Source organism: Manacus vitellinus, unplaced genomic scaffold (genome assembly GCF_001715985.3).
Source record: "Manacus vitellinus isolate BGI_N305 unplaced genomic scaffold, ASM171598v3 scaffold_72_pilon, whole genome shotgun sequence".
Classification (NCBI taxonomy): Eukaryota; Metazoa; Chordata; class Aves; order Passeriformes; family Pipridae; genus Manacus; species Manacus vitellinus.
Genome location: NW_021940764.1, coordinates 848,550 through 866,755, shown reverse-complemented (window position 1 = coordinate 866,755; position 18,206 = coordinate 848,550). Strand labels below are relative to the sequence as shown.

The window sequence follows — 18,206 nt, the reverse complement described above, 5'->3', positions numbered from 1 at the left end:
CCCCCGGCCCCGGAGATGCGTCTTCCCCGGGGCTTCCAGCCCCGGCGCTGCCGAGGGAACGGGACCTGTCCCCTAAGGAATTCGGCAGAAGCGAGGTCACCCAGCATTCTGACCCGCCCCACGTGCGTTCAAGGAATCCCGTATCCCCGGTGTCCGCGACCGAGTGACATCAGCAGGGGCGGGAGACTGGTCTCTGCAGCGACTGCGGGACCCCGGGTCCGGCTCACAGCCCTCTGCAGAAACGACAGTGATTTCTGCTTTCCATTCCTCCTTGAGCACAGACAGCACATCTATAAAATACAGCGGTGATTTTAATTAGTAGAATTATTGGAAAAGGAAAGGCTCCTCTACTGCTGATGTTTTGCTGGCCACACTGCAGAAAGGTTCACCGGAATGGTGAATGGAACTGACAAGCTGCCTGTCACAAAATGCAGAAAAATAGAGACAATGAAGGCAAAGCAAGGCTGGAAAAATGGAAATTAAAATGTTTTGGCAGTGAAACTGGATTTATTAATGGGCTGAGGGGGCAGATTGTTTTTACTGAAATCACAGTCATTTTTCATACATAAATATTGGTGCTGTGAGTGATGTTGGGACAAGTAAAGAACAGAGAGAGGGTGCAAGGCAAGGGGGGTGCCATGCAGGTACCCAGGGATTTCAAGTGCTGCTTGGCCTCCTGACAGCTGTGCCAGCCAAGCCCCCTGGGACACATCAGCCTCAGTCAGCACTATGGTGAGCCAGCTGCCTGCATCTGGTCACGGGCCACCTGCGTCTTAGGATGCACCCCTGGGACAGGGGCCAAGCACAAGCAGGGCTGAAGGTGTGTCTGTGGCACATTCAGCTGGGCAAACAGGAATTCAGGTCCCTCCTCATCGTCACACACCAGAGAAGACCTGAGAACAGAGCAGATGAGGTGATCGGAGGAGATGAGGCAGTCCTGGAATTCTAGTAACTCCTGTCCTCACCTGGTCTCATTCCTGCATTTTGTGGTCTGGGAAATGGCTCAGTCAGTTCCTTGTTCTGCAGCTTTGCAGTGGGTTTTGCTGCAGCATCTCCGTGCCTCCCAGTCTTACCTTAAGCTTTAAAGATGATGAGTGACTGTCTCATGCTTGTTTCCTTCCAGCCTCCCTGAGGAAAGGAGCCTGAGCTGTGACAGGTTTTTGTAAGGCCTGGGGAGGGGGTGGCATTTCCTTCTTATACATGTACATGTTGCTCCATTTTATGTGGAAGAATGGAAAGAAGAATTCATTGTCTTGTGACTGCAGGTAAAGAAAGGAGTGCTGGGTGGCCACTGGTGTCACCTGGAGTGAGCTCTTCCCCTGGCCAATGCCCTTTCTGGCAGCACTTCACCGTTTTTCTCAATAGGAATCAGGTGTTTGCTCCCAACAGATTGTTGTGCCCCTGCTTCAGAGGAAGGAAGACACTCTCTGCAGGGAGTACTCAGACCTTTGCAAACCCGACAGCTACGTTTGCCTTCCCCAGGGAGGAGCAGTAGTTGCTGCCCTTGCTCAGAGCCACAGGGGCAGCATCACTGCTGAGCCTCACGTCCCCTTTGGTGCAGAGCACCTTTTGGCAGGACACTTGCAGAATACACTCAACAACCCATCACCACGGTGTGAATTTTCTGAGCAGGCTGCAGAGACATGCTGTGACTGTCACTGCGCATGGAGAGGCGACAGATGGCTCTCACACATTTACTCCTGAAAATACTTCTCCAGTGGTTAGATTCTCCCTTGCTGATCCACGTTCTCAGGGATGTTAATTGCGATTGTGAATTAAATTTATTTTGTTATATTTGTGTCATTTCCTGCACAAAGAAACTGGAAGACATTCTCAGGACCTGTACTGGCAAAATGTATTGAGAGAAACCAACCCTCACCAAAGGACCTGCAGCCTGAAACCTGGAGCCTGTGACATCTTGTTCTCATGCACAGAGCCCCAAAGCTTGGTCCTTTACAGCCAATCATAGGCACTGGACCTAATTTCAGGTGAATGTACTGAGTAAACAGTGTTTCATGGGTGTGGTCCCTGCAAGGTGCACACATACACCTGGTGAGAGGTGCACAAGTGCCACCCCGGGAACACAGACAAAGCTCCTGTTCATCACATCATGCAGTGAGCATTCCCTGGATTTTTATGATGTGTGCATTGTTCCATCTTCTTGGACTTGTCATATACGTGAAAGAGCTAGAAACCTTCCAGGCCAAGCTGCAGAGTATTACTAACTGTGAACACTCGAAGTTAAATCATTCAGCCTCGAGTGGTGTGTTATTTGATGGTTTCCCCTAAAAGATAAAGAGGTGGAAAATAACAGTCCATAAATGCTATCAGATGAAAGCAGCATCCTCAAGCAATCTCAGGGATTAAAGCAAGGAGGCATTCAACTGCCAAGGCTTCTGCTGGAAAGACTGCAGTCAAAGCATGTGTGTTAGAGGCTGAGGAGGCACAATGTCTTCATTACTGCTGCAGATTTCTCTGTATTAAGACAGTGATCTGGACCCTCTGGAGGTGAGCAGCTTCCTTTTTTCCCCCTCTCTCTCTCCAGACATCTCTCCTTAGGGCTCATCTAGCCCAGTAGCAGCTGGAGAGACATGGGAGATGTGGGGACTCCACAGGCTGGCCACATGGGATGTCTCTCCTGCAGGGAACAGGAGCCTCATTGGAGGGGCAGGGACTTGCAGCATGAAGGCACACAAAGAGGGTCAGAGTGGGAGGAGGAAAATGGCTGATTCTGTCCTCTTGGGCGTAGAAACCTTCTTACCACACATCCTCTCCCACACTGGATCCAGCTACTTGAACTGCAGCTCCCAGAGCTGCGCTGGCCTTGCCCTTGCCTTGCTCTGCATGGAGGCAGTGCAGCACCCACACATCCTTCCCATTGCTCCCTTTCTGCCAGGGCTGCCAGCGTGGCTGTGGCTCCAGCTGCAGCTGCAGCACACAGCACTGGCTGTCGGGGTGATGGAGTGAGCCCACCTGGGTCCTCCCTGGCAGAGGTGCTCAGTGGAAATGGCTTCTCCAGCAGCAGAAGTGATCTCCACCACCCTCATGTCTGAAATCGTATTTTCAGTTTTGCAATTCTTTTTCACGTGGAGAGTGGTGGAGATGAGATGGGCTGGGCAGGAGACGAACAGAAATAAACCCTCAAAACTTCAGTTTCTTTTCCATTTAACTTAAAAAATGAATTGCATATCACAAACACAGACTGGGGATAAAACAGTTTTCTTTTTAAAGCCTTCCTTTCAGCAGGCCCAACAGAGAGAGGCAGGGCTGTGTGTGACTGTGCCTGGGGAGCCATAGGCTGGTGGGAAGGTCCCCATCTGAGGGATGGGGCTTCTGGGGGGCATGCTCCAGCTGCCTGGGGTCAGGTGAGGGTCTAGGCTCTGGGACCTACTGCTGCACCCTGTGTGAGCCTGGGGTGAGCCACGGGAACACTGAGCCGCTGGCACTGCCAAGACACAGAGTTTCTGGAAGCAGCCAGGAACCAGCACCCTCAGACAGCAGCAGAGATGTCAGTGATGCAGAGAAAACCAGCTCCTGATGCAAGGCAAGGCCACGCTGCCAGGTCCTGTGTGCTGTACCCCTGAAAGCCACAGTGAACACACTGAGGCAAGTCTGTGTGTTTTCAGTAAGGTAAGACAAGCTGACAGATAATGGGCTTCTCATGGATGCACAGCATGTGGATGTGCTAAGCCTGTAATTTGGGGACTATAATTGTCAGTAAATTATTGATGCTGTGGTGGAAGGTTGAAGTTAAGGAGAAGGGTTCTCATTTCACAGGATTTCCCCGAGGACCACGGTGGAGAAGGTGCCTGCCTCCAGAGGCAGACACGGCGGGATGCTGTTCCGTGCACACCTGGAAACCGGCCTCGTGCCAGCTGTGCCGTTTGCTTGTGTTGCACATCCACAGCCTCTGCTGCTGGGGTTGTGCAGAGGAAAAGGCTGGAGCAGCTGCAGCCCCGTGCACTGTGAGAATAATGCTCTGTGCTGGGAGGATTTTTTCAGTCTGCTGCCAGTGTGAGGAATGAGCCACCGTTCCCTGAGCTTCAGTTACCACTTGACAACCATCTCCACTGTCTCTGTGATCAAAACGGCAGTGCAGGGAACTGTGGCTGTGAGTGGCAGGTATGTCTGAGGGGTTCTGTCAGATCTCTTCCACCTGCTGCTCTACCTTTCAATCACAGTAAATGTAATTTACTGTGATACAGGCATAGTGTCACCCAGGAGGCACAGCTTTCCTGGTATGTGTGATGCAACTGGGACATCTTGTCTGTGTCTACCTCTCTGTGCTTCTCAACACTGCAGGTACAGGTGAGGAAAACACAGAACAGAGGCAGAAGGAATCTTTCCCTTGAGTTGCCAACAAACCCAGACAGATAGATTTGAGTTCAACACTTTCTGGGGATGTGCAGAGCCCTGCCATGTCTGGCAGCCAGACCCTGGCCCCCAGTGGGGTCTCAGGCAGTCTTACCATGTGAGGGAAGGCTTTGGTGAGCCTGGGCCTCTGGGATTCTATCCTGAGAGAGCCCTGGGAGCAGGCACAGGCAGCTGCCTTCTGACCAGCAAACCGCTGCCAGGCGGGTTTTTTTGTATCTCCTGCCTGTTCATTGTTCCAATGTCCTTGAGAGCAGAGGAGAAACACTGCTAGAGCCCTGTGTAGAAATAAAGGGAGGTGTAACAAAGGGCCAGGCAGGGGAGCTGGCACTGCTCCAGCTGTGGTACATCCTCCTCAGCCTCTCTCGGGGATGAGGGAGGGCAGCAGGAGGCTGGAAAGAGCAGGAGAGCAGCTCAAGGGAGGACTGTGGTCCTGTCGTGCAACTGGACATGAGTCTCCTCCTTGTTCCCACTGCAGCCACCCAAACACGCATAAATCTGCCACACAGCAGAGCCAGACGATGTGCAGCCTGCCCCAGGCTCTGCCCTCCTGTCTGCTTTCCTGCCTTTGTGCTCTGCTTCCTGAGCAGCCCCAGCCGCCGGCATTCCCGGAGCCAGCCCAGCCCGGAGCGCGGCCCCGCAGGGCAGTTATAAATCGTAGAGGTAACTCGGGGAGATGATGCTCCAGCAAAACCGCCCTTTCAGCGTTGTCCCCAGGAAGGACGCAAGCGCTGTGTTTGCTCGGAAGGAATCATTTAACGGCGAAAAAAAAAAAAAAGTGGAAAGAATAAAAAAGACAAAAAAAGGCGGCGCGGAGACGGGCCGGGGGCGGCCTGGGGGAAGCGGGGGCCGGGCTCGGGGGGCGGCGTTGGGACAGCCCCCTCCCGGCCCGCCGCCGCTCCGCGCTGCCCGCCCCGCTTGCGGCCGCGCCTCCGGCTCTTCCCCGCCCCGTCGCCGCCGCCACACGCCAGCAGCCGCTGTCGCCGCCGCCGCTCTGCTCCGCCATGTCCCGCCGGCGGCCCCGGCCGCCGCCGCCCCCGAGCCGAGCAGGCCCCCGCGCCCCTGGACCGCCGGCGGGCGCGGGGAGCGGCCGAGCACCGGGCGCTTGGTGCTGGACGGGCTTCGGCGGCTACGAGAAGCTGAAGGTGCAGGGCGCGCCGGCGCGGCGCCGGCCCCGCGGCCCGGGGAGGTCTCGGTGGAGCGTCGCCGCCTGCCGGCCTCAACTTCGCCGACCTTGATGGCGCGCAGGGCCTGTACGGACGCGCTGCCGCCGCCGCCCGTCTGCCCCGGCATGGGAGTGCGCCGGCACCGTCCGCGCCGCGGAGAAGGCGTCCGCGACCCGACAGGTGAGGCGCTCGGCCCCGCCGCGCTGCGGAGTCTCGTCGATGCCCCCCGGCCGCCTTTCCACTGGGCCCGCCCCGGCGGCCGGGGCTCCCCGTTCGGGCTCCGGCGTGCTCAGGGCCCGGTCCAGGCGGCCGTCCGATTTGCCGCCCGCGCGAGCTCCGGCAGCGGACAAAGGCCCCGGACAAAGGCGAGGAATCCCCCGGACGGCCCTGCCCGTCCCGCTCGCTCCGGGACGGCGGAAGCGCCGCCGCCCGCCCGCCCGGGCTGAGGGACCGGAGCCATGGGGAGGAGCTGGGAGAGGCCGTATTCCTTAGACCCGGGAGGTTTTCCTAAGGTTGGACGTGTTTTTCCACGGTTGATGCTATTAAGCGTTACCCCAAGGCTCCTGCCTGTTGGCAGGATGATCCTTACAAGAGGCAGCAGTAATGTTCAGCGGTGTTCAGACTCCTGCTTCCAAATTGAGCAAGGAGGGCAAGACACGAACCTCATCCCTCTTGCCTTGTTAGGGGTCTGTTCGTTTGGGCAGCTGGCAGGCAGCACCCTGGGTACAAGCCAGAGCCTGGGGTGCCTGCAGTCCCTCTGAGGGTCGAAGGTTATGCCTCACCCTGTGGTGAGAGGTGCTGTGCTGCAGTCTCCCGATGAGCAGAGTGCATGCTGTGGGCTCCTGCTTGAGCCAGGGCTGCTGCAGTCCCTGCAGACCTCTGCACAGAGAACAGCGTGCATGCACTGCCTGTGGCATACCAAGGGCAGGGCTGTGACGGCTTCTGCTAGCCTTGAGCTTGTTTTAGACCCACTTGTCCTCCAAATTTAGGTTGGCGATAAGGTAATGGTCCTGGCTCGGTCAGGGCTCTGGCAAGAAGTCGTAAATGTGCCGGCCAGTCAGACTTTTCCAATGCCTGAGGGGATGAGCTTCGAGGAAGCAGCTGCTCTTCTTGTCAACTACATCACTGCCTACATGATCCTGTTTGACTTTGGAAACCTGAGACCCAACCAGAGTGTCCTCATCCACATGGCTGCAGGTAAATAGTTCTTGACAGCCCATGTTGAGACTCTTGGCCTCACCATGCAGTTTCCAAATGGGTGGCATGGGTAAGGAAGTAATGGGGCTGGATTGACAAAATGTCACCTGGCAGAGGTGCAGGCTTCATGCTGGCCCCATTTCCCAGCAGCTGAGGTTGGTCTCTCCCAGTGTGTCCCAGGCATCAGCCTCACCAGGCAGAGCCTTTGTTCTGCAGGCTGTCGCCAGCACACGATCAGTGCAAACAGGGATAATTTACCTATTCAGAGGTTTTTCTGACTGTTTGCTTCTGAGGCTTTCTCGCTGCTGATTTTCAGGTGGTGTGGGAACTGCTGCCATCCAGCTGTGCAAGACTGTAGAAAACGTCACCATTTTTGGCACAGCGTCTGCCTCCAAGCACGATTCACTCAAGGAGAGTGGAGTTGCTCACCCCATCGACTACCGAACGATGGATTATGCAGAGGAGGTGCGGAAAATCTCTCCCAAAGGTACTGCGTGGTGGAGGGTTTCTGCAACTGTCCTGCATTTCTTTCAAGTGCAAAGAAACCTCTAGTTACTACCAGTTCTCTCTCTCTAGGTGTTGACATTGTGCTGGACCCGCTGGGAGGATCCGATACAACCAAAGCGTTCAACCTGTTGAAGCCAATGGGCAAAGTCATCACTTACGGTGCGTGTGAGCCCCGTGCCCACACCCAGTGCTTGTGCAGGGGGGACCATGTGGTGGCAGGGTGGGATCCACACAGGAATGCTTTGTGTTGCTCCATGCCTGTGCTGTCAGGGACCATCGCTATTCCTGACTGCTCTGTGTGTCGTAGTTCTGTTATTTCATGAATGTCTTCAGGATGCTTCCCCTGGGTGAGGCACTGAGGGGAGTGAGATTTGTGTCTTGTCCCCAGAGCTCTGATTACAGGCTCCAAGGCTCTTCCCTCCCAGGGCAAGATCTCTCTTTGAGTACAAGCCAGTGCCTGCAGGGGAAGCTGGAATGTCCTCATGGAGGAACAGAGGCACAGCTGCTTTGTCTGGGCTGAGTTAATGCACAGCCTTGCTTTTCTTCTAGAGGATGTGTGGGTGATGAGGTTTGAGGCTACTGAATACTTATCTCTCCATTCCCCAGCTCTGGAACACTGTGATTTTGTCCCATAGACAAAGCCTTCACACAATCCCCAGTGGTATTCCAGACACTTGCACCAGTGTGCTGCTTCTGCTGTTGCAGCCGTTGCAGCGTGTGACTCCCCTGAAGAAGCAGGGCTGTAGGAGAAGGGGAGAGCTGTCCTGCCAGCCTGGCTGGATGGCACTTGTAACCCTTTCTTGTCTCTGCCAGTACTCCAGTCTAGCTGCTTCTGCCTTAGGAGGGATGAAAAAAGGAATTCTACATTTTTGTGATATATACGAGTGCTGATAATCCACATTCTGGATTATCTTGAGGCTGAGACAGGTGCCTGTTTCCACTGATGGTCAGATGGGCAGAGCCTCATGTAATCCAGTTCTCAGCTCTGTCCATCACTGGACAGTGAGTTGCTGTTCCCCTGTGCATTGTCTGAGCTGTTCCATGGGATGCCTGTTGCCTCTCATGTTGTGTTCCAGCTCATCTATAGCTTGCCTTCTTTTTAGGGGTAGCAAACCTGATCACTGGACAAAAGAAGAACCTCATGGCTATGGCTAAAACCTGGTGGAACCAGTTCAGCATCAGTGCCTTGCAGCTCCTACAACAAAACAAGGCAGTGTGTGGCTACCACCTGGGATATATGGATGAAGAAGTTGAGCTTCTCAGAAGCGTTGTAGCCAAGCTGGTTAACCTGTACAGTCAAGGAAAAATCAAGCCTAAAATAGACTCTGTATGGCCCTTTGATCAGGTGAGTCTGAGCTAACATACAGGCTGGCAGCAGTTCAGAGTGAGCACCTTTGTTCCTGGGGCTGACCTGCTGGAAGTGTTTGATAACCATCTGTTTGCAGACGTTTGGTGCCTTTTTCCTTTTAAGATACTGTGGGTGAGTAAAGTGGCTGGGCTCTTCTGCTCCAGTGCACAGAGCTGGGCAATGGCAGACAGTGTCCCTGTGGAGTAGGGCAGGTGCTCAGCTGTGCTCCATGGGCAGCAGCAACCAGGAAGGGGCTGCATTATGCATCAGGCTGGAGTCTGCCCTGAGCCTGCCCCCTGTAATTAAGCAGAACAGATGGGAAGGTTGTTGCTGCCCTTCCAAGAGTGAAAAAGAGCTCCGGCAGTGAAGCAGAATGAGGGTGTTGGAAGGGAGCAGAAGGTTTTTCAGTAGCTCTGATCAGTGTTGTTGCATGGATGTGTCCAGGCAAAGTCAGGCTCTTCCCTTGGAAATCCTGTGCTGGGGCAGGACTTGCTGCAGGGGAGCAAAGAACTTAATGATGATCAGTCAGTATTCGTACCTGATACCTGTCTTATGGAGAGGCTTAAGGAAAACTTGGATTCCAGGCCTGGCACTTGCTTGGACTGCAGGGAAAGGTGCCTCTGGGTTATCCTTTAGTCTGGTCTGGGTGGACTGAGGGGCCCAGGAAGGGCATGGATGCACTGTGCAGGGTGGGTGGGGATCTCACCAGATTCCTTTTGCTTCCAGGTGGCAGAGGCCATGAGGCAGATGCAAGAAAAGAAGAATGTTGGAAAAGTCATCCTGGTTCCTGAAGCGCCGAAGGAAGAATCCAAAAAAGCAGAGAACTAAAGAAAAGAGATGTATGCAGATTATGAATTCATGGTTTAACTCCCTGATCTCTTTGGGACCTGAAAATGGACAGATCAGTAGCTTCCATCTTCACCAGTACAAGAACATCATGGTTATCATTCAGATGAGGTTTGCATGCTCTTGTTGTGACTGACCCTTTGCCAGATATGCCTCCTGCTCTCTCTTTTGAAGGCTGTTTATTTCGTACAGTTTTCTAATCACTTGTTTCTCTACTGAATTTCCAAACTAACCTTATTTTTCTCACAGTGCAGCTGAAGCTTCCAGGCAGTTGGTGACTAACAACTGCACAGCCTGTCACTGTAAAGTCATGGCCAAATGTACTGTAGCAACTGCCAAGTATCTGCAGAAACTGAGCCCTGATGAAGTGTTCTCACTGTCACCTTTGTGAAGCCTGTTCAGCAGAGAATTGGCCAAATGTAGGGTGTTTCCTCCACAGCCAAAGGAAAGCACAGCTGGCCTCGTTTAATTCAAGCAGGGATTTCTCTTCTGTTCACACTGGCCCTGCTCTTTCCCCTCTGCTTTTGTAGGCCACTAACACAGTCAGTAACAACTCCTGTTGTCTTTGCCTTGACCATCCTGGTTAATTTGGGGTCTGTGGCATACTGTGCTTAATTTGCAGTTACTTCTCTTTGCAGTCAGCAAATACCCTGACAGGCTGAGCTGGGCTGTGTCTCAATACAGAAGAAAAGTTTCAATTGGGTAACTTGATCTTGTCCATTTTCTATTTCCAAACTGGATAGAGAGATCTGAACTGTGTCTGATTCTTTGAGACCATAAGGACTCAACTGTGTCAAACGACTGGAACAACTGATGTTGGCTCTGTGCTTTATTATGTTGGGCTCCAAGTTGCTATTGCTAAGGCTAAACTTTACCCTCCTGTTTGTGTTTCCAAGGGCTGCAGTGTTGAAATGGACTTCATTGGGATGGGAACACTCACACCAGCTTGGGGTTCAGTGCTGCAGTAGGGCTTGACTCTTCTTCCTGTGAATCTTTGACTCATGGGACCCTTGGGCTCTCTTCCAGCACTGAGGGTTTAGGAGCTGACTGTGGTGTTCCTCCTATAGCAGAACTTTGTTTCTCTTCTGCTTTTCTTCTGTGCATTTGAAAATGGAGCTGTGCAGAGACCCAAGCCCAGTTCTGTGAGCACCTTGAGTCCTGGGTGGTGCTGTGCTTCCCACTGGACCCTGCTTGTAGTCCCAGGCAACTCTGGTGCTGTTGGTACTTGCTTTTGAGGCTTTGTCATGGATTGTAGGTGCTGTGGGCTTTTAGGCTTCATTTTGGTTTTGAAAAGGTAAACCCAAGGGCACCAAGAAGAGCTGCTCATCATGGAAGAACTCAGGCTTCAGGAGCAAAACCTTGCAACCAGAAGTCCTGCTTAACCAACCCCCAGGCAGGGCCCAGGGCCTAAGGAGGGTGAGTGCAGGGCCCCACACACAGCCCCCTTGGCCCCTGAGAGAGCCCACGCAGGGCTGGGGGTCCTGTGCAGGGGAGGAGTGTGGCTTCTTCCTCAGCCTGCTCTGTCCTCCAGCAGGGCTCCTGTCTATCAGTGCAGCTTGTAGTTCAGGTGCTTGGGCTCAGTCCAAAGTTCTTCAGAAATGCGTAGGCACAGCTTGCCTGGCTAACTTTACATATTGAAACAACCCTGTTCCCTACAACCTCAGAGGAGTGCTGGAGCCCTCTCACAGATCCTTGTCAGTTCATCTCTTGAACTTCATAAATATGGGCTGATGGAACTCGCAAGCACAACTTCTTATCTTTCTGAATCCAGAATCTTGCTGCTTCTTTCAATCTGCCCTGTCGTGCTAATTTAGATTAAATCCAACAGTGTTTAATGCTGCTTTACTAGGTCTGACAACAGGACTGTCCAAATTGCTGAAATGGAAAGTCTGGACCTGTTCCTCTGAGAAACTGGACCTTACCTTGATGACAGAGCAGCGTGCTCAAATGGCACCCAACCCTGCACATCTTCAGGTTCTACTCACTGGTGAAAAGGAAAGCTATCCCAGTGTGTTTCACAGTAACATCCTCTCCCTGCTTTACTCTTGGGTCAAGCACGTGCTCAGTGCCTTACATGGATGGCCTTGGGTTGGGTGGTGTGGCCCAGGAGCCTCACAGCTCAGACCCCCCAACCCACAGGAAACAGCATCTCAGTGCCTTCTGCTACATGACTAGGAAGTCACTGGGGCCTTTTCCATTCTGGCCAGGTATATTGCCAAAATCCTGTTTTGACTCTTGCTAGCTCTCTTTTGTGAACACTGGTGATGTCATTGGAATTTCTGTGAACAAGCTGTACTCTTCCCAGGTGTTCTAGCCTTTCCAGGGCTGTCCTGGCAGTTCTGTGCTCCCCAGTCCAGAAGACCTGTTGTAGAGCCCTTGTCTCCCTCAGGGTGGCTGTTTGGCTCCTGGCAGTCCTCGAGTGAGGCTTTATCTGCTGCCCTGGCCTTGGCTCTCTGGGAACAATCCCTGTTCCTGTATCTGCTCACGTGTCTTCTGCATACAAATTCCTGAAGCCCTTATCGGGGCAGGAAGAATGCCAAGCAGTTACTGTGTGTTAGAATTCAGCACTGGCTGTTTTGTGTCCCTTGGTAGCAACAGTGTTTTCTATAGAAAGACCAAGATTAAGTGTAACCTTGCTCTCCTCTGCCCCTGCTCCATGCTCTGCTCTAGGCGGGTGCTGTTGGTTGTTTTTTGGTTTTGGTTTTTTACTTTTTTTTTTTTTTTATGGGACAGTAGGTATAGAATCTATGTAAAACAACTTCAAGGGTCTTAATCAAGTTAACCAGCAGGTTTGTACACAAGGACCAAAGCAGAAAACCAAAAACAAACCCTAGTATAAAAATCATTCCACTCAACATTGCTTGTTTAGGGCAAAGTTGTGCTAGTGAGGAAGTGGGAGATTCCTGTCCTTAATCACGTGTGCCATTCCAGCTATCAGAAGTGCAATTTAATGTTTATTTTACTGATTGTCTGACTCTAAGGTTCTCCCATGAGGAGTACAAGTGGAAAGTGTGAGTAAGGGGTTGATGAGCAGAGGAGGGGTCCCCGGCCCTGCGTGCCACAGCATGGGGTGCCTGTGCAAGTGCCTCTCCTGTCATTGCTGCAGTGGCCTCCCAGGCTGGTGCTGCTGGTATTGCATAAAGGGCAACTCCTTTGCTTCACCAGGCAGCTGTTGCCACGTTTTTGACTCTTTGGTTTCTCTGAAGCTTCCTTAGGTTGCATGCTGACCGCAGGAGGGGAAGGGAGCAGAGGCGGCCTCCACTCGGATGGAGGAACACAGCCCATGCCAAGTACTGTGGGAAGGAGTTTGGCTGTACATTTTGTTTCAGACACCTGTGTTAAACTAGAATTGATTGACCAGAGACAAATAAGAAGCACTGTGGGTCTTAGGCTTCAGCTGGTGCAGAATTCTGGCCCACTGACAGCTGCTATCATAGGTGTTACACCACTGGTTGCCTGAAGTCTCTGGTGTGCTGAGTCCTCGTGATGGCAAAGTGTGACTGGCAAGTAGTACATGAGCATGATGTGAAACACATTAGACTCTGAGTGAGCCTCTTACAACATACAGTCTGGTCTGTACTGTCTGAGTCATGTTGGTTTGCAGATATGTGATATGAGTGATGCTCATCCTACGGACACATGGAAAATCTTTGTTTAAAAATATATATTCTGCTTTGTACGTGTAACCAAGCTGGACAGAAAGGAAGTGTGCCCCTGATGTTTACATGATTATGTGTAATGCTCCTCTCTCAAATGTTACCATATGCCTTATGTGTTTCAAATGGTAATTAAAAGCATAACAAAACCGTCCATGGTACACTGCTCAGGTTTCTGTTGGCATGAACCCTCTGCCCTCAGCTTGGCCTCTGGACAGGTTCAGTTGATAAAGTGTTACTCTCCCAGCATGAGGAGGTGCCTCTGCTCTGGAAGACAACTATTAATTGTTGCTCCTAACACGCTGTTCTGGAAGGCAGCTATGGTGATTTTTGTTTGTGAAGCCCTTAGCTGAGCTCTGCCCTTTGTGTCTGAGGTGTCTCTGTAGCCAGGTGGGACTGAAGGAGGGTGCCTGGGCTGAGGGTAAGACAAGCCATGAACAACCACTACTGAACGTGAGAATAAATCCTTTTTATTTATGTTTCTCCACTTAAGAGACTGTCCCTGGGAGGCAGCTGTTGCAGATGCTGAAAGCTGTTAATGTTCTCCCCAAGAGAGCACCAGGTCACCTGCTGGCCCCAGAGCAGGTGCTGGAGAGGGGCTGAAGCATGAGGCTGTCTGCTGAGGCATGAAGAGCTGACACTAATGACAGCTTATCTCTGGCCCTGGCTCTGGTGGTAGCTGAACTGGAACCTGCCTGTAGGAGGTGGAAGGTACTTCCAGAAGCTGGGGCTGGACTAGGCACAGGCTCCTGCTAAGGTTTGGGTCATGCTGCTGAAAGCCACACAGGCCTGAAATCAGCTGAAATCAGGTGTGTAACTGGCTGGCAGGACACACAACCAGGAGGAGCTGGAGTTTCTAGGAAGTGCTGATCCACACTGAGGCCTGTGTGGGGCAGGGACGGAGGTGCTGCTGTCGCTGATGTGCAGGTTTCTGGCTACCTATGGGGACACAGGAGCTCCTTGGATAAACACCTGCTTTTTCTCAAGCTGTCTCTATTAAGCTGCAGTTTTATCAGAAGGAAAGGAAGGCGAAGCAAAGCCATGGGCTGTGGCCATGGGGGTCTCATGCAATGCCCAGTTTCTTCAGAACCGTGCGGACCTCCCGGAGATACTGGGCGTCCGGGTAGCCGTTCCTGTGGAGCAGAGGGGGAAGTGCTGTAAATCCTGCTGATGTGCCAAAATCACAGAGGGGGGAGCGGCAGTTTGGTTTTGCCCCAACCCTTCAGCAGGGGCTGAGGGTGGAAGTCCTGCTCCTGGGAGCTGCTTACACCTGCAGGCACAGCTCACACCCAGTGCTGGCTCTAGAGCCCTGTCACGGGAAAGGCTGTAAGTGAACAGGGCCTAGAATTCCTGTCCTTGAGGAATTTACAGGTGTGGGATGGGCAAGGGCTTTTGCTCTAGCTGGAGGGTGCCAGGGGTGGTCTGCCATACCATAGCTGCCCTGCAAGCTGAAGCAAAGGGAGGCACCAACTCTGCCACCATGGGAGCATGGAAGAGCCACCCCTGCCAGGATTTGTTGAGCCCATGGTTCTCCTCTTCTAATTGCTAAAACAACCACAACCATACCCAAAACTTAGGATGAGCTGGGCCATACCTGGCTTTGCCTCCACCAAAGGAGGTTTTGTGTGGGATAAGGCCCCATGTCACTCTTTCCTCTCCATTGCAGGACTTGATCTGGAACGTCAGTCCACGCTCAAATGCTTTCTTCAGCAGCATTGCTGTCTTCTGCCCTTCCTTGTTGTCAGGCAGGAAGGCACAGAAATGCCCCCCTTTGTAAGATTGTCCTGGGCGAGGGTCCCCAACCTTAGAACAGGAATAAGATGTTTTAAACAGTGGCTGGAGTGTTGTGCCTCTGAGGGGACTTCTAAGGTTTGTGCCAGCTTGAGAGATACACCAGTGACCATGGTCCCCAGGGGCTGATAGTCACTGTCAACTAAAAACAGATCATACTTGCTCCTCTTCAAAAGCAGCAAGCTGCTCCCAAACCTGGTGTGAAGCTTTTTGCCTTCCCCAGGTTAATACCTCTGCTGCTTTCCACATGAGGTAGGGAGCTGTGGCTGCCCTTTCCCCCCAGTTACACACACACACTTGCCCTCACCCCAACCACCCTGACAGACCCCCTGCGTGTGCTGTGGTGGGAAGGGGAAGCCCCATGTGGGTACCTACCCCCTGCACGCCGTCAGGGATACTGTAAGCAACTTGAAGCGTCAGGTCTCGGTAGTAGCCGGGCAGGTTCTGAGACAGAGAGGAGATCTTGAATGTCCCCGGGATCCTGGGACTGGGGGCAGCTGAGGAGGAGCTGCAGCATGCTGGCTGCACACTGTCTGCTGCAAAACACGTCCTGCACAAGGCATGACCACAGGGGCCCTGGCAGGTCACCCCTGAGCCCTGGCAAGCATCACACCGGCCCAGGGGAATGGTGCCACTTTCCTGTCCAAGGCTGGAGTCTCTTCTCTGCTGTGATGGGAGGTCAGGCTCCTCCTGCTCACTGCTCCTGCCCTTTGGGAGCTGTGCCCTTCCCTGGCCCCTGGGCTCTGCTGCAGGTGCCTGTTGGGCCGCAGCTGGTGGCAGCTCAGGAGCCGTGGCCCTGCACAGCCAGGTGGGCAGGGAGTGAGGAGCCCCCTCAGCTGCAGGGACTGGGGAGCGCAGCTGTCCCATCGCTTCATTGTGGCCTCCTCTGCTCTTGCCTTTGTCTCTTGCAAACTGGAATCTGTCTGGCAAAACCTGTTTTAGCCGGGCGATGTCCGACTCCCCCAGGGACAATTTTGTCTTCAGCTGTTCCTGGGACTCCTTCAGACCAGCAGGACTTGGCTTATCCCCCGCAGCAGGGTTCAGAAGGCTGCTTCCTCCTTGCCCAGTCCCAGAATCAGCACGGCCATTGGCCTCCTCCTGCCCCCTTGCCTGCTGGAACGTCCAAGGACTGGGGGACCTCTTTTCCTCGGTTGCTGGCACCCAGGAAGCCCTGAGCATATCATTGGGGACTGCTTGATTGCTGATGCTCAGGTGCTGCAGGCCCATCTGGAGGGACTCCAGGCTACTTGAAAGGGCTGCATCCGGCACCGTGTCCTGGCTTCTACTTGGCTGGATGACACTTGATTGCCCTGTACTCTCTAGTCCTGGAGACACAGATGAAGACTTCAGGGCACGTAGCCTCCTGGAAGAAAACACGTGGAAGGCTTCAGTCACTCCTGGCAGCATTTCCTTGGGGTAAGCAAGATACAGCTTGTACTTGTCTTTGTGGAGTCCAACCTGGAGGGATTTTCCTCGCAAGAGGCTGCACAGTTCACTCAGGGCACTGTCATCTGGACCATCTACAGCAAGCTCTGAGTAGCTCAGACTCTGACACACCAGGTCAGGGCACTTCTGCACAAGAGCTTCCACCTGCCATTTAGCCTGGAAGAGCCTGCTCCTGTCCTCTGCCTGCAGTGTCAGCACTGCACAGTCCCCAGCACGGCGCTCCGAGATCTGCACCTTCCCCCCCCTGCACAGCTTGTCGATAGCGACACGGCAGGTGTCTCTCAGGTAAGACCACTGCAGAAAGTCCAGGCTCATTTCCTCACTCACCCTGCTGCTGCCACTGTCTCGGGACTTGCTGCTTTCCTCTGACCTCGGCAGGGAGAAGCTGTTGGACCGGCGCAGCAGAGGCCTGGGTGCAGAGGGTTTGGAGTCTAAAGCAGAAGAGGTCCTTGTCACATCAAAGGTGCTGGAGGTGCCAGTGTGGGAATGGTGCCCAATGGGACCTGAGCCTTTAGAGTCCCCAGGATGCTGTGAAGTGCTGTCTTCTTTGCCCCCAAAGGACGACAGCACCTTGTGCCCTGGAAGCCTGACAGCTCCTTCGACATGGTCCCGTTCTGTGGGGTCGTTCTGCTGAGGCTCTGCTGCTGACCCCCTAACATTACCTGCTGTAGGGACAGGAGGCTGATACTGCTGGGTCAGTGCTGTTGGGTCACTCAGACCAGGAGCATCTGATGAGTGTTTCCTGGAAAGCTGCACCTGTCCCACTGGCGGAGAGTCCTGATTCAGCAAGAGGCCCTGGCCAGCCTGAGACCTGTCAGCTTTCAGGGCACTGAAGTTGGCAGCTAGCTTAAGCTCACCTTTCAGCTCTGGCCTGCCTGAGCTGAGCTTTGTCACTGAGGAGTCCACAGGCACTTTGGGCAGATGTAGTGGAGCCTCTGTGGTGCCGGAGGCTGCGGGGTGTGAGGGCTGGTTGCTGCTCAGCACATCAACTGCGTGTGCAGCACCTCTCCTGGTGATGGAATGCTGAAGGTACTGCTTGGCCTGGGACACGTCAACGAGGTTTCCAATAAGATAAATCTGCTTCGTGTCCTCGTGGCAAAGCAACTGGGGATACAGCTTCTGCAGCTCATGTGTCAGAGCCCTGAGTGCCTGGCTGTCCACTCCCAGCCCTCTCTTGGCGATCTTCTCCTTGCGCAGGCTTGCCTCCAGCTGCTGGTAGAGCTGCTGCAGGGCCAGGCGGGCCTCTCGCAAGGCCTCCATGTCCCCAGACAGACCTCCAGATGGCTGGAGGTACAATATGGTGATGCCATCGCTGGTAACATCCACCACATCCACGCGATGCTGGCGCAGCACACCTTGGTACTTGGCAGCACAGAACCTCTGCATGTACAGGTAGATGTCCAAGTCCATCATTAGAGAAAATTCCTCTAGCTGTTCCACAGCTTCCCCATCCACTGGGCCACGAGGTGATGGGATTTTAGCTGTCATTTCACACTCCTGGTCCCCATTTGGCAGCTTTGCTGTCTCTTCTGCTGACTCAGTGGAGTCAGGCACTTGCTGGTGATCATGCATTCCCATCTCTTTGGCCCCACGGCTGGAATCTGGCAGGAGGATCTCCCCAGTGGCTTTGCTCCTGAGGTTCAGGTTGCCCAGCAGGTCTCTGCTGAAGGCCTGCAGCTCAGTGAATGGGCCCTGGACTATGCAGTGTGTGTTTTTAGAATCGAAGTTGAACTGCACATTGCTGTAGCCCTTGTGCAAGTCCCTCAGGAGGGTTTTGCCAGTAGGAAGTTTGCCATAGTCAATTATCATGCACGCACGTATGAAGATCTGCAAGTAGAGAGCAAGGGAGTGAGAGAGCAAGGACCAAAAATAACCCCC

At 53.5% G+C, this 18,206-nt stretch overlaps 3 protein-coding genes across 3 annotated transcripts in view; 1 reads left to right on the top strand and 2 right to left on the bottom strand.

Moving 5' to 3' along the window:
• RND2 (Rho family GTPase 2) overlaps nt 1–5,377 on the bottom strand; it is a 21,053-nt gene extending 15,676 nt beyond the window's left edge. Inside the window, exon 1 of the mRNA XM_029964464.1 lies at nt 5,302–5,377. Coding sequence (XP_029820324.1) covers nt 5,302–5,377 — 76 coding nt within the window. The remainder of the gene's footprint in view (nt 1–5,301) is intronic.
• Nucleotides 5,378–6,530: 1,153 nt separating this feature from the next.
• VAT1 (vesicle amine transport 1) lies at nt 6,531–13,245 on the top strand. Its single transcript, XM_029964500.1, has 5 exons — nt 6,531–6,734; nt 7,051–7,221; nt 7,311–7,400; nt 8,345–8,586; nt 9,316–13,245. Exons 1-5 carry the CDS (start codon nt 6,542–6,544, stop codon nt 9,415–9,417), a joined length of 798 nt encoding a protein of 265 aa, XP_029820360.1. The 5' UTR covers nt 6,531–6,541; the 3' UTR covers nt 9,418–13,245.
• A 600-nt stretch (nt 13,246–13,845) lies between these two features.
• LOC108641665 lies at nt 13,846–18,183 on the bottom strand. The gene is made up of 3 exons (XM_029964496.1): nt 15,258–18,183; nt 14,686–14,894; nt 13,846–14,224 (listed from the first exon to the last, which is right to left on the bottom strand). Exons 1-3 carry the CDS (start codon nt 18,135–18,137, stop codon nt 14,155–14,157), a joined length of 3,159 nt encoding a protein of 1,052 aa, XP_029820356.1. The 5' UTR covers nt 18,138–18,183; the 3' UTR covers nt 13,846–14,154.
• Nucleotides 18,184–18,206: the final 23 nt, after the last annotated feature.